This window comes from Telopea speciosissima, chromosome 11, assembly GCF_018873765.1.
Source record: "Telopea speciosissima isolate NSW1024214 ecotype Mountain lineage chromosome 11, Tspe_v1, whole genome shotgun sequence".
NCBI classification, from domain to species: Eukaryota; Viridiplantae; Streptophyta; class Magnoliopsida; order Proteales; family Proteaceae; genus Telopea; species Telopea speciosissima.
Window position 1 is genome coordinate 27,315,370 of NC_057926.1, and position 13,572 is coordinate 27,328,941.

Genomic DNA, 13,572 nt, shown 5'->3' on the forward strand with positions numbered 1-13,572 from the left:
AAGTGATTTAATACTTAATATAAATTTGTTTTAAACAAAACTTACTATATATTTTTTTAAACTGCACCTCACATCAGTTAGGCATGTGCTTGCCTTGTGTTGAACAGGAAGCCTTTGGCACCTTGCATGCACCTCCCACTTTTTAATAACTCTACAACAAACAACAACTAACTCAGCCTTATCCCAACTTAATGGGGTCGGCTACATGGATCCAAACAGAACACAGCAGGGAAAACAGAATTCTAACCAAAAAAGGAAAGAAAAGATGGGAAAAGAGGGGTGGGGAAAGAGACGAGGAATAAAAAAAGATAACAGAAATATGAAAGATAGATGAAAGAAATAGAAAAATAAAAGGTGAAAGACAGTAAGAGGAAAGAGGCACAGCCCAGCAAGTTAGGAAAAACTCAGCTAAATAAGGTCTGCAACACGAATCCTTGCCCTCCAATAGGCTCTATCCGAGGTCATACCAGGCACAAGACCTAGACTATGCATGTCCTTCCTCACCACTTCGCCTATGGCAATTTTAGGTTTGCCCCTATAGCTCTTTTAGCTCCTTCAATCTGAATCTCACTCATTTGCTCCTCCTTACTGGGACGTCCCTAGGCCTCTGTTGAATATGACTATACCACCTTAAATGACTCTCTCGGAGCTTGTCATTGATTGAGGCAACTCCCAAGTCTGCTCTTATACGTTCATTCCGAACTATATCCATCCTTGTTTTTCCACACATCCATCTTAACATCCTCATGTCTGCTACACAAAGCTTATCAATATGACACCTCTTAACTGCCCAACATTCTGCCCCATTCATCATGGCCGGTCGAACAACAGTCCTATAGAACTTTCCTAATGCAGCACCAAGTAGGAAGAAGAAGAAGAAGAAGAAGTCCTAAACTTAGGGCTTAATTAGGGAGCCATAGCTTATGTTTACATTCCAATAATTTCCATTCCATACTTAGTTTATTTTCCTGTTTTTAAAATTGAGCCAGTTCAAAATTGGTTGCATCCAATTGGTTCAATTGGGTCAATTTAAGTTATTTAGCTAAGTGTCTTTTAATTTAAGTTATTAGAGGTAGATAGGTGAATTTACTGTTTTAAGTTATTAGCTTTAGTTTTAATTCCTTCCCTTCGGACCCTTCCACGATTTATCAAGGAAGAGGTTAATTTGTAATAGGATTTGGCCTAAGGCCATACTTTAAATAATAGAATATCGTGGAGGCTCCCCACAGTTTATTTGAATTAAAAAAATCGTGTTTGCTTGGCGGCCATTGCTGCTGCTCCTTGGCTCCTTGAGAGTGTGTGCATCCTTGTGGATCTCCAGGTGGAAAAGGATTGGTGGAATCCAATTGACTCCTTACGCCATGACGGCTAGGAGGATCTTCTTCAACTAGAAGGTGGTTCTATCCTTCTATCACATAGCTGCTGCCTCCATTAAAGACCAGCTGCAACTGCAAGTAAGTTTGAAGCACCATCTCCATTTTCTTCCTCCCAATTGATCCCCCTTAATTTTTATTTGAATTCCCTAAACCCTAGTTCAGTTACAGCCCCAACCAACCATCAAAACTGATTCATATTTCAGTCACAGTCCCTTGACATCATCCCCTCCACTCGATAGTCATCTCAGCCCTATCCAGCCATCTAAACCTAAATTCCCTCTTCTCCATTAAAGCCCTATAAACCCTAAAATTCCCAGAGTCTTTTCTAGCCATCAGAATTAGCCCAAATTCTGGTCAATCCTCCCTCTCCCTGCCAGTAATACTTGATCCTAAGCCCAGCCCTTAAACCCCAATTAAAACCCTAAATTTGACCTAAATTCTAAAACCCAAACCCAAACCCAAAACCAAAACCCTAACCCTAAAATTTAATTTTGTTAATGAAGCATCATTCTACCTACATTAATAGCTTCCCCTAGACCTGCCCATCATTATCATATATCACATTCACTCATTCCCCTTACCTAACCCTAGTTTTGAGTCAAATCAGCCTACTTTGCCCCAATCGGCTGATCAATTTCAGAACCATTGTTCACCTGGCCTCTAGTAGGACTGCTTCCTATTTAGAGCTACATTATTTCCTTTAAGCTTTAAAGGAATACGTAGGAGGTCACACAGCACTCCGGACGCACCTCTCCACTTCATCTAACCCACTTTAATTTTGTGAGAAATATCATCCTCTATGTCACCTTCTTTATTTATGATTGACCCCAGATATATGAAATAATCACTTTGCGGTATCTCTCTTTCCTCAGTTCACGTCATATCAATACTCATCATAGTGTGACTACAATTACACATCATATACTCCGTCTTCGTTCTACTAACCTTAAAGCCTCTTGTTTCCAAGGTTGACCTCTAAAGCTCTAACTTAGAGTTAATCCTTTCTTTTGTCTCATCCACCAAAACGATATTATCAGCGAAGAGCATACACCAAGGGACCTCGTCTTGAATGCTCTTGGTTAACTCGTCCATGATAAGCGCAAAAAGGTATGGACTTAAAGCTGAACCGTGATGTAACTCAATCGAAATTGGGAATTCCTTGCCCTAACCTCCCACAAATCTCACATTAGTCACCACGCCCCGTACATATCTTTAATGACATCCACATACTTATTGAGGAGGCTCATGGAAAGATATAGAGATAACAAGAAGGATCTCCATATGGTCTTTATCGACCTGGAAAAAGCCTATGATCGAGTCCTTAGAGATCTAGTTCTAGTGAAGAGAGGGGTGTCAAGTAATTTTCCCACAGTTTCATCGTGTGACTCATTAGCTTTATGCTTCTATAATTGTTACACTTTTGGGTATCACATTTATTTCTGTAGATCGGTACTACAATGCTTCTCCTCCACTCATTTGGCATCTTCCTAGTGTACATAATCCAGTTAAACAAATTGGCTAACCAATAAACCCCACAACCCCCTAGGGTTTTTCAAACTTAATTGGAATCTCATACAGGCCTGGTGTTTTGCTTGTTTTCATCTTTCTTAGAGCTTCATTAACTTCTGCCACAGTAACCTTACGTACATATCTATGACGTGTGGAGTCTTGTTGGATAATGTACTCACCTGGGTCATTTCTACTCAACCTATCCCCATTTTGTAGGTCACAAATATATTCCTTCCATCTCTTTACAATGTCATCATCCCTTACCAAAACTCTTCCGGCATCACCCTTTATACACCTCACTTGATCGAAATCTCTATCTCTTCTTTTTTTATAACTCTAGTTGACAAAATTCAAGAACAAAACTAACAAGGAGACAAAATTCAGTCCTACCACTACCAACCTAAACTATTTGAAAACTTCAAGAATCAAGATCTGCACATCCTAAAACTGCTTTTTCTTTTTTAGCAACAGTACCAGGATAAGAAAGAAATCCTGGCAAGAGAGTAAAGAACAAATAGTATATTCCTAGTAAAAGACGACAAACGAAAACAAAATCAACTCCACATAGCTGAATGGACCAACATAAAAAAAGACAATCTCATAGCTCCTTCAAAGACTTACCTTTGACAATTATACAATCTAGGGAAGGAACTGGGGTATTAATGGATACAGAAAATTCACATAGTTCAACTTCGGAAAGCATGCCTACATTTCAAAACTGGGATGGCCCACATTTCAAGCCATAACAGCAGTCTGTTGAGCAAGGTGTTGTTATTGAACAAAGTGTCGTCTTGCTGTCAACACCCTCAGTCGTTCCATACACTCACCTAGACACTCACTTGGTGGCCTTGGTAGCTTAAGGATGCAATGTTTGAATCAAGCTAAGTGAAGATAGCAAGTTTCTTGTCGGGGCAGTAAATAGATTGCCTTACATCTTCGCATTGGTTTATCGGATCCTCAAGTGGTAAACACGAGACTTGTTGGAAATCAAGTTATATGGAACTTGAATCAGGATGATTCGATATCTGAGTTGAAAGTTACGGCACGAACATTAGACATGTTCTGTGAGCTTCAGGGGGGTTTGGGAGATCGGTGAGTGGATGCAAACTTAGTCCCACATCGGCTAGGGAGGGAGATCCTGAGCAATTGATAAAGAGTAGCCTCCTCTACTTGGTATGACGCGTTTTAAAGCCTTGAGGCCCATTGGGCCAGAGAGGACAATATCATGCCAATAGAGGAGTTGGGTCGTTACAGTGGTATCAGAGCAAACTCCCGACACCGGTGGTGGGGCCACAGCGGGGACGCTGTGCCCGTAAGGGGGGGAGAATGTAACGCCCCAAGAATACGGCTTAGTACCGGCCTGCCTAGGAGATCGTTGAGGTGTCCCCACCAAGACACGGCTGAGTACCAGGGGGTTTGGGAGATCGGTGAGGGAGTGCAAACTTAGTCCCACATCGGCTAGGGAGGGCGATCCTGAGCGATTGATAAAGAGTAGCCTCCTCTACTTGGTATGATGCGTTTTAAAGCCTTGAGACCCATTGGGCCAGAGAAGACAATATCATGCCAATAGAGGAGCTGGGTCGTTACACAAGGCGATCAACAGGGGCTGATGCAGTCAAACAGCTATGGATCGAAAACCTCATTTTGCAGTTTTTTGAAGTGTGGGGCCCATTGTAGGTCACACCAATGGTTTGACGAAATACAACTAAAGAGAGGTTTTTGGGTTATTAAGAGTGGTGTAGAGTGACATGAATATAGAGAACCCCCACTCAAGAGGAAGAGGAAGAGAGTCTCCAAGAAGAAAACCCTAGAAGAGATCCTTGAAGCTACTCATTGAAGCCATTGATCATCATATTGTGAGAAGGATTCTTCATGTTTCACAGTGAAATCCTCAAGGGTTGAGAATGAAAGAAAAGAAGAGGTTGAGAGCAAGCCGAGGATTTTGTGGGAAGTACAAGAAGCTTTCAAAGTCATCATTGAGTTATAGATTGAAGGTCTAGAAGTCAAAAGGAGTTGAGTTTGAGTAGAAGAAAATGAAGAAGCAACTTGGATGTAAGTAACCTATTTGTTTTGTTTTCTTTCATATATGTGTATGCTTTGACTATAGATAAGGTGTATGAGGAAATACCTCAGTCAGTATTGTTCTTAGATTGGGGGCATCTTTGTATGTCATTTTGCTCATATCATTGCAGATATCAAGTGGGTGCTTGATAGAGGGGCTGATGCTCCTTGTAGCGGGTGTAATGTAGACCAGTCACAAGTGATAACCAGTCCACAAGAGGATCACAAACTTTAGGTCCAGCAATAAATACTCCGATCGGTTCTCATATTTGCAGAAAATTTCAGAAGAATAAAATAAAAAACAAGAAATTGAAGAAGAAAAGAAGATAGGGCAGTCTCTCTGACCCAAGTCTCTCACCCACGGCCTCTCACCAATGGCATCTCACCATACTCTCTCACAGCGCAAAGCACAAAGCTATGTTTTTTTTCCTCAATCTCATTAATCAAATTTGTGTACAAGGCTGTAGCCCCTTACAAACTTATATAGAAGACTCAAACACTAAAAGGGAACGGCCTAACCCAATCCAACTAATAAGATAACATACACTGATTAAGAAACTAAAATAATGAAAGAAACTGACTCAAAATAGGACTCTAACAAAACTAATTAATTAAATCCCGTTTTCCTACTTTCTACCCAAATTTTAGGCCCATTAAAGTAGCTCATTACAAAGAAACCCCATGGGATCAAAGGCCCAACACATACATAACCCAACCTAAAGCTTATTTCCAATAAAATAAGCCCCCTCTAGGTGACTTATCTGCATCAGGATACTAAATCAGGGTTCATGCTCCTTGTAGTGGGTGCTACTAAACTGGGGGTTGGTGCTCCTTATAGTAGGTGCTACTAAACTGGGGGTTTGTGCTCCTAACAGTAGATGCTGCTGAATTAAAGTGTATTGTTCATACACCCAAGCTAGATTTGGTTGTACAGTAGCCATTTGCACCATGGACGTAGCCACAATGGTGAACCATGTTATATCTTGTCTTATGGATGCTTTTGTAGTTTGTGCTTTGTGATGACCGTAGGAATCTGTGCATGCTCGACTTGTGAGATTCCTCCCCCTAAATGGTGAGAATTTTTTGAGAGACCTTGCATCACTGATTCACCCACCCTTCTCAGTGGCGGTGTGAGTTCAACACAGTCTCGGGGTAATATTAGGGTAGAACAGGGATTCCAGAACCATTTTCAACATAGAAGAGCTACAGGTACACTTCTTCCTAACTAAGCACGACAAAGGATATGACACAACGATGCTTTTAGTTGGTAATTATATTTTCAACCATATATAATCAGAGACAACGGAAAGAAAGTGGCAAGAAAGAATACATCACATAAAATTCTTTAGGATACCAATACTCTTTATCGTCAGTGAAAAATGGCACCCTAAGCCAGAAATTGGTTAGATTTTGACAACAAAAAAAGCAAGCATCAGCAAAGACTACATCAAAGCTACATAATTACGAAGCATATCAGCACAATTACCTGTTTAATGACTGCTTAAGTTCCTTGATCTTCTGTTGAGTCATCTCCCCCCTTGAGAAATCAAAAACTTCTTCACTTAAAAGCTGCAAATCAAAATATCATGTCATCAGCATATGCCTCAGATACCATCCAAAAAGAACAAGGAATAATTTCCTTTAATATAACCATGCAGTCCTCACCAAGTCTTTGCAAGAATTAGGAATAAATACCTTTAATATAGCCATGCAGTTTTCACATATGGTTTCACTAGTCTTTGCTGCTGAGACAAGATCCGGAATAAAGCTTTGCCATTTGGCTGGCCACTCATGTTTCAAAATCTACATTTTCAGATGGAATAAAAGATATAAACCAAATTGATGAGTAATTCCAAATACAAGGATCAAACACATTTAAAGAGTTCAACTGGGCAAACTAATCCGAATCCATAATAAAATCTTGAAGACAGAAAGCTTCTTTATTTCTTCAATTTCCTTTTTTTTTTGTGTGTGTGTGTGTGTGTGGGGTGGGGGGGGGGAGGTTGAGGGAGGAGGAAGTAGCGCAGAGAAGACTAAATATTAATCACATATTTGACTAGAGCAACAACATTGGACACAACCGGGAAGGTTGTTTAAAAATACAAACACAAAATTGCATACCAAAGAACAAAATCGCACCCTACCCTGCAAACTTATCCTTTAATGTTACTTCAGTTCAGATTAGAAGAAAAAAAATGACATTGCAAATAAGAGAAACAAATCACACTGTAGTAAACTAGTAAGCATCATTAAATGCAACTATGCATGACTTAGCATAATTAAATGTGAAAATAGACAATCAACAAAGCAAAAAGATTAACACAGGTCTGTAAATAATCTGGAGTGACCCAACCCACCAAGGTGGGGGGGGGGGGGGGAGACAGAGGGAAAGAGAAGATATTACCTGGACCAAAATAATATTGAGTTTATTGACATAAAGCCTTTCCCGCCGAAAAGAGGCTTCATTACTTGAAAGCTATATGAGAAGAAACATCAACAGTGGAGGTAAATAAAGGTAGCAAAATAAGAAACCTAAATGCAGAAAACAGTAGTTATTTTTAAACTTAATCTCAGTTAAAAATATTACAGTGAAACATATACCTGTACAATGACCTCTGATATGTAATTTTTCATTCCATCTCGTTGTTCCACTGGCAAGGCATTCCATCTGTATTTGATGACACCTTCCAGAACCTATACAAATAAAGCAACACAATACTTCTAATTTCAGACATACCATACAGATGGCAAGATATCAATGTGCAATTTCAGTTAGCAGCTCAAATTCCTAATATCTCTATGAGTAGTCACAAATATTTCAGGTCATGAAAAATAATGCAGTAAAATTATTCATATATATTCTCCAAGGTTGCAAAGGCATTAAACAAGGGCATACGCAGTGCATGAGGCTCCCGCCATTGCGGGGTTTGGGGAGGGTCATAATGTATGCAGCCTTACCCCAGCTTCGCAGAGAGGCTGTTTCCTGACTCGAACTCAGGACCACTAGGTCACAATGGAGCAACCTCACCGTTGAGCCAAGGTCTGCCCTCAAGGTTGCAAAGACGTTGACGAGGAAAAAATAAGCCAGTGAGTATTGAATCTAAGCTCGAACCCGGAGACTGCAGTTACCACACACACGCACACAAACATGGTGCAGAAACAAAGTGTTTAGAAGGAAAGGAGATGCTCAAAAGGAATTGGGTTGAACTGGTGGCAAGATAAAAGAGTTTTGCACAAATAAGACACGGCCTTAAATAATGGAATGATGGAACAGGATTTGTGTAAACAACCCCAAGCAGCCTATCAGTCTAGCTTCTTTCTGTACCTTTTTTTAGCATGTAAAATGATTAGTGGTAGTTCTTTGAGTGTTAGGGGAAGACAGGATTCAATTCTCCCTCATCTTTTGGGTGTCAACTTGCCTAACCCCAGGCAATAGTAACCCCAGACCTTCCAAAACCCTTTCAGTAGAGATAACCGTTACCTCCAGATCCGGTTTCAGCAAGCTTCAACACCTTCCTGGTATTTCGTTTAGGACTGCTACTGAATGATTTTAAGACGGTCAGGGATTACAAATTTCCTCGTGAAATCCCACTTTGATTGAAGTCTTCATGAGAGAGAACTCTCGCATGAATCAGATAATTTTCTACCGCCCCTTCCTGTTGTTCGATAGCTAGAAGAAGATATATTTTGGTAGCCTCACTTAAGGCCAGGTTTCTGAATAATTATTAAGAAGCCCCACTGCCTTAAATTGCATCTGTCCCCAAACCTTTCTAAAATACTAGATTGGATCTGCCCCTCAAATGAGATAATGGTTCGGCCCCAAGATTTACTTTTCTTTATTTCAAGAGGTCCTAGAGTTCAGATTATTTACTGTTTTACTACTGAACTCTTAATTTGGGTTATTTAGTATTTCTTGTGGGTGCATAGCGATCCCAAAACAGGCTCTCGTGACCTGGGATTGCATCACCATCATTAATATTTAGCATACGCTTCCAAGTCCTAGCTCCACAACTTGTCAAATGGCATGCAAGACTAAAAAGAGTGTACCCAGTGCACGAGGATCACACCACTGCGGGGTCTGCATAAGGACATAATGTACGCAGCCTTAACCCCACTTAACGGAGAGGCCGTTTACCGACTCGAACTTGTGACACTGTTGCAACGGCATGCAAGACTCCCAGCCAAAATTCATAATCCGAACTCCAGAGTTAAAATGTTCCATATTCTTCCCCCCCCCCCCCCCCACCCCACCCCACCCCACCCCACCCCGAAAGAATAAATAAATTTGGGCAGGTAAGAAGTTCCTCTCCGACATTTACATCTCACAGGGATACAAGACACTCTGCAAAGCGGGAGTAAGACTGTGTACATTATGACCCTCCCGGACCCCGCAGTGGCGGGAGCTTCGTGCACTGGGTACACCCTAATAGTTGGAATTGGCAAAAAGGTGTACTAGAGTGTGGCATATGTGCACATTCATAGTTGTCTAGGAGACGCCTAGGCAGGCACCTTTGTCACTTTGTTAGTATCATATTGCGTCCAGGCCCACTCCAATGCCTTGGGTTGCCTAGACGCCGTGACAACCATGGGCACATGGGGTCAGAATCTAAGTAATCGAACTTAGGACTAAGTTATTTGGGTTAATTTTGAGGCATCTTCTTTTATTTATTTATTCTAGTAGAGTTCCTCCATTTACTAACCCTGGTAGTGTAGGTCAAGGATGGTTCACTAGAAGTCATTGTGAGTTTAATCCAGTTTTATTGTCAGTATGAGTGTCCCATACTGAAAAGAAAAACACACTTCATGTCTTTTTTTTCTATAGGATTATCTAAGTAGAAGTAAAAACTAAATAGGATTCTGTGAATATCCGCCATATAAGAATTCTGCAATTCAGTTTTTGGTTTAGAACAAAGATATCTGGCTTCCTGTTGGAATTCTATGGTTTGATGGCTGCAATAACCTAGTTGTTGGCAGGCTGTAGCTACTCTGCAGGTACAGCTTTCATCTTCTTGTTTTTTACTCTCATATTTAAGATTTAGGATGGTATATTGAATTCTGGGATTCTGTTCAATAGTTCTGATTCAAGAACATAGCTGTTTAAGTTTATTTCTTTCAATTATTGATCTGCTCCCCACTGTATTCAACCTGCACTATCCTTTTCATTGTTTAAATCATAGTTATCAAGGCGAGAAGGTGACCATGGCATTTTAGAGGGTAAAAAAACAAGGCGACACCGCCATGGCGCCCAAGGCATCCAAGGTGACCAAGGAATCTGGACGCCATGGCGACGCCTTGATAACTATGGTTTAAATGGATTCATTTTCCAAACAAAACCTCAGTTATTTGATTTTCATTGAAGTTTGATCGGTATCGCTCATCTATAACCTATGGTTAGTAAGAATACTCAAACTCTTGAATTGAATCCAAGATCTCAATACTTTGAATTAAATCCAAGATTTCATCAAAACTTACAGGATCTCATTCGGGAATCAGTCAAAACCTATCACTTTGGCAATATCTACAAATAGTCTTTAAAAGTATTCTCTATCAACTGGCCACCTTTTGAATTTTCACATTCAAGAATAAAGATAAACCTCACTCATCCTACCACAGTAACCACACCCCCCTAGAAATTGAAAGGGGAGGGGGAATACCTTGCTTGACCTATCTCACCCTCCAAGATCCATTCTCATATCAATGTCCATCCAAATGGCTCAAACCCATTGGAAAGAACAAAAATGCCTAATGAAAGGTAAACCACAGCATTGACACTATAATTTTGTTAAGTTTAGACACGTATATATCAAATATTAACATCTGATAAAAGAATACAGTGGACAATAAACCAACCTGAAGTGCAAAGAACTTAGTGTTAAGGTTTTGTGAGCTTTGAAGAATGTGAACCACTTGCAACCACATCTCGGGGTTGTTTTGCAACTCCCTTAAAATCTGGTCTGCAGCTGTCCTCTGCCACCAAAACAAAATAGCAGGTAAAATTAGCGCAAACATTTGATAGTTAATACAATTCAAAACACAATCAAGAAAGAAGCTTTCAGTAAACTATAAATCCTGGTACTAACTCTGTAAAAGAGGAACTAATGTAATATGGAATTTCAAGAGAAATGAGTCCGCAACACTTAATACAACAATTTTACAAAGCAGCACCTTTTCATCATTAAACCAGCGACTCAAACAAATTACGACCCTAGGAGGCTAAACTGGGAGAAAGGAATTGGCTTTTCAGGGATGAAACTTCAGCAGTATATACAGTAGTTCAAACTCACTTCCTTCTGAGAAACATAATTTTCAGTAGAAAGAAAACCTAAAAACCTTTCACTAACCTTCAACCTTATTTGGAAGAGAATAAGAATAAAATTGAAATTACCTCGTCAAAATAAATACATGGAAAATTCTAGAAAGGAGAAAACACAAGAGAACTGAAGATTCCAAGGAAATCTTCACACTCCAAGATAGTAGCTATGCAAATGTTTCCATCAGAAGAGGGAAAACGCATTCTATTCCATCTATAGTAAAATACAACTAAAGAAACAACAAAAAGTAAAACCACAAAACCCCTTCCCACATCCATGAGACTCTCCAACCAGTACTTCGACACAGAAACCAAAAATAGGATCGAGAGCTTCATTCCTATTAACAAAACAATCGAAAAAATAGAACCAAACTATCTCACCTCCTCCTTAGATCCCGTCCCATAGAACGCCGCAACAGTGGCATCGAGTAATGCCACATCGATCGGCTGACTCAAATCCCTGAGCTTTTCAGCTGCCATCGACGAACACCAACAACAACGCTACTCTAAAGAGTTTCACGCCTTCAATAATCCTTAAAATCTCCTCCAAATCGATCTCGAAAACCCTAGCAAACAACACAGACAGGGAACCCTCGTAAACCCTAATTCTCCAAAAGAGGTTGAACTGAGAGTTCCGGAAAGAAGTGATAGATGGGTTGAGAGGGAGAGAGAAAGAGAGAGAGACTTTGAAGTGGTTGTTTTCCCACCCCTTCCCTCCTCTTTTATTTGTTTATATCGCTGAGGTGTTTGTGTCCCGCACTCTCGCTAAAATCACTAGAGAGACAGAGAGACCTGTGATACACTGTATCAAGTTTTTAAGGTCCTCGAAATCTCTCGTCCATAAAAACAAAATGAAGCAGCAAATTAGGGAAAAGGAGGCTATAGGTGGAAATGCAATGCACATAGTTTTGTAAAAAATTACAAGAATTACCATTGAGTCTAGAAAAATTATCATGATCAAGGATTAATTCTCAATTTCTTGATGGTAAAACTATTTGGCATCTTTTTCTTTCGTGTTCATTATCAAATCGTAATTAGGCAACAGAGGTTCTAGGATTGAGGACGGAGTATCTCCCAAGCTCCATCCATCTTTCTTTTAGTTTTTTCTATCGTTATTTCTTCTGGATTGTAAGAGATCGTCACCCTCATATTCAGTCTAATCCTAACACCATTTTATAGAATGTTAATCGTTGCATCACATATCTTAATCTATTCCCTTGTTTAAATTCATCATCTGATGTCACCATCCTTTCACGAACTCCACCCATGATGGGTTATCTAAGCATGACTAATACTAATTCTTTTACAATTATCATTGATGGATGGAAGTTCTAATTGTGACTCTGGAGGAGGTTGGGTTGTAGTGATTATTCATAAGGAAAATTTTATTGTTGCATGTGCAAATTTTGACTTTGCAGGGATAGTGCAAGAGACAGAAGACAACGGATTACTCCAACGGTTATAGCCATAGACCATTTGGATGCAATAGAGACTCTAGGATTGAGGACAGAGTACTTCCCAACCTCCATCCATCTTTCTTTAAGTTTTTTCTATTACTTGTTAGTTCTTATGGATTGTAAGAGATCGTTGTTGCTTTTCTCATATTCAGTCTAATCCTAACACTATGTTACAGAATGTTAATTGTTGGATCACAGATCTTAATCTATTCTCTTGTTTAAAATCATCATCTGATGTTGCCACCCCTTTATCAACTCCATCCATGATGGATTATGTGAGCATGACTAATACTTGTTCTCTCACAATTATCATTGATGGAAGTTCCGATTGTGACTCTAGAGAAGGAGGTTGGGTTGCAGTGATTATTCATAAGGAAAACTTTATTGTTGTATGTGCGAATTTTGACTATGCAGGGATAGCGCAAGAGACAAAAACCAGGGGATTACTCCAAGGATTGCAATGCATGGATCTGGGGATCTGGTGATCTGGTTGACTACACCTTCATCCCAATGGCCTTGAGAGATTTTCATTGTTTTATGGGACATTAAATCTATTTTGAAATCCTTTAAAAATGTCTGTTTTTATAAACATGATAAATTATATATTTCTGTAGCTCATAAATTAGTAGTAGAAGCTGTGTATGGTAGGAAACATTCTCTTTATACTAATGATGTACCCAAGTTTATTCTTTGCCATAAAAAAAAAAAGATTAATTCTCAATTATTTAAAGGAAAAGACTATTAGGTTGTACTGCCCTCTCACAGTCTCTCTTCTCTCCCTCACCCTCCCTTCTCTGACACACTCTCTCTTCGTTCTCCCTGCCTCCCAAGTTGATCAACCATCTTATACCCCTTAATA

General features: G+C 39.8%; 1 protein-coding gene across 3 annotated transcripts in view; it reads right to left on the reverse strand.

Annotated features, from left to right (window-relative positions):
• Positions 1-11,920, reverse strand: part of LOC122645847 (protein EXPORTIN 1A) — a 37,952-nt gene extending 26,032 nt beyond the window's left edge. For all 3 annotated transcript variants that reach the window (XR_006330525.1, XM_043839241.1, XM_043839240.1), the window contains exons 1-6: positions 11,638-11,920; positions 10,797-10,913; positions 7,548-7,640; positions 7,351-7,422; positions 6,642-6,749; positions 6,433-6,515 (exon numbers count right to left, since the gene is read on the reverse strand). Coding sequence is in view for 2 of the 3 variants with exons in the window: in XM_043839241.1 (XP_043695176.1) it covers positions 6,433-6,515; positions 6,642-6,749; positions 7,351-7,422; positions 7,548-7,640; positions 10,797-10,913; positions 11,638-11,736 (572 nt within the window). In the remaining variant the exon portion in view is untranslated. The remainder of the gene's footprint in view (positions 1-6,432; positions 6,516-6,641; positions 6,750-7,350; positions 7,423-7,547; positions 7,641-10,796; positions 10,914-11,637) is intronic.
• Positions 11,921-13,572: the final 1,652 nt, after the last annotated feature.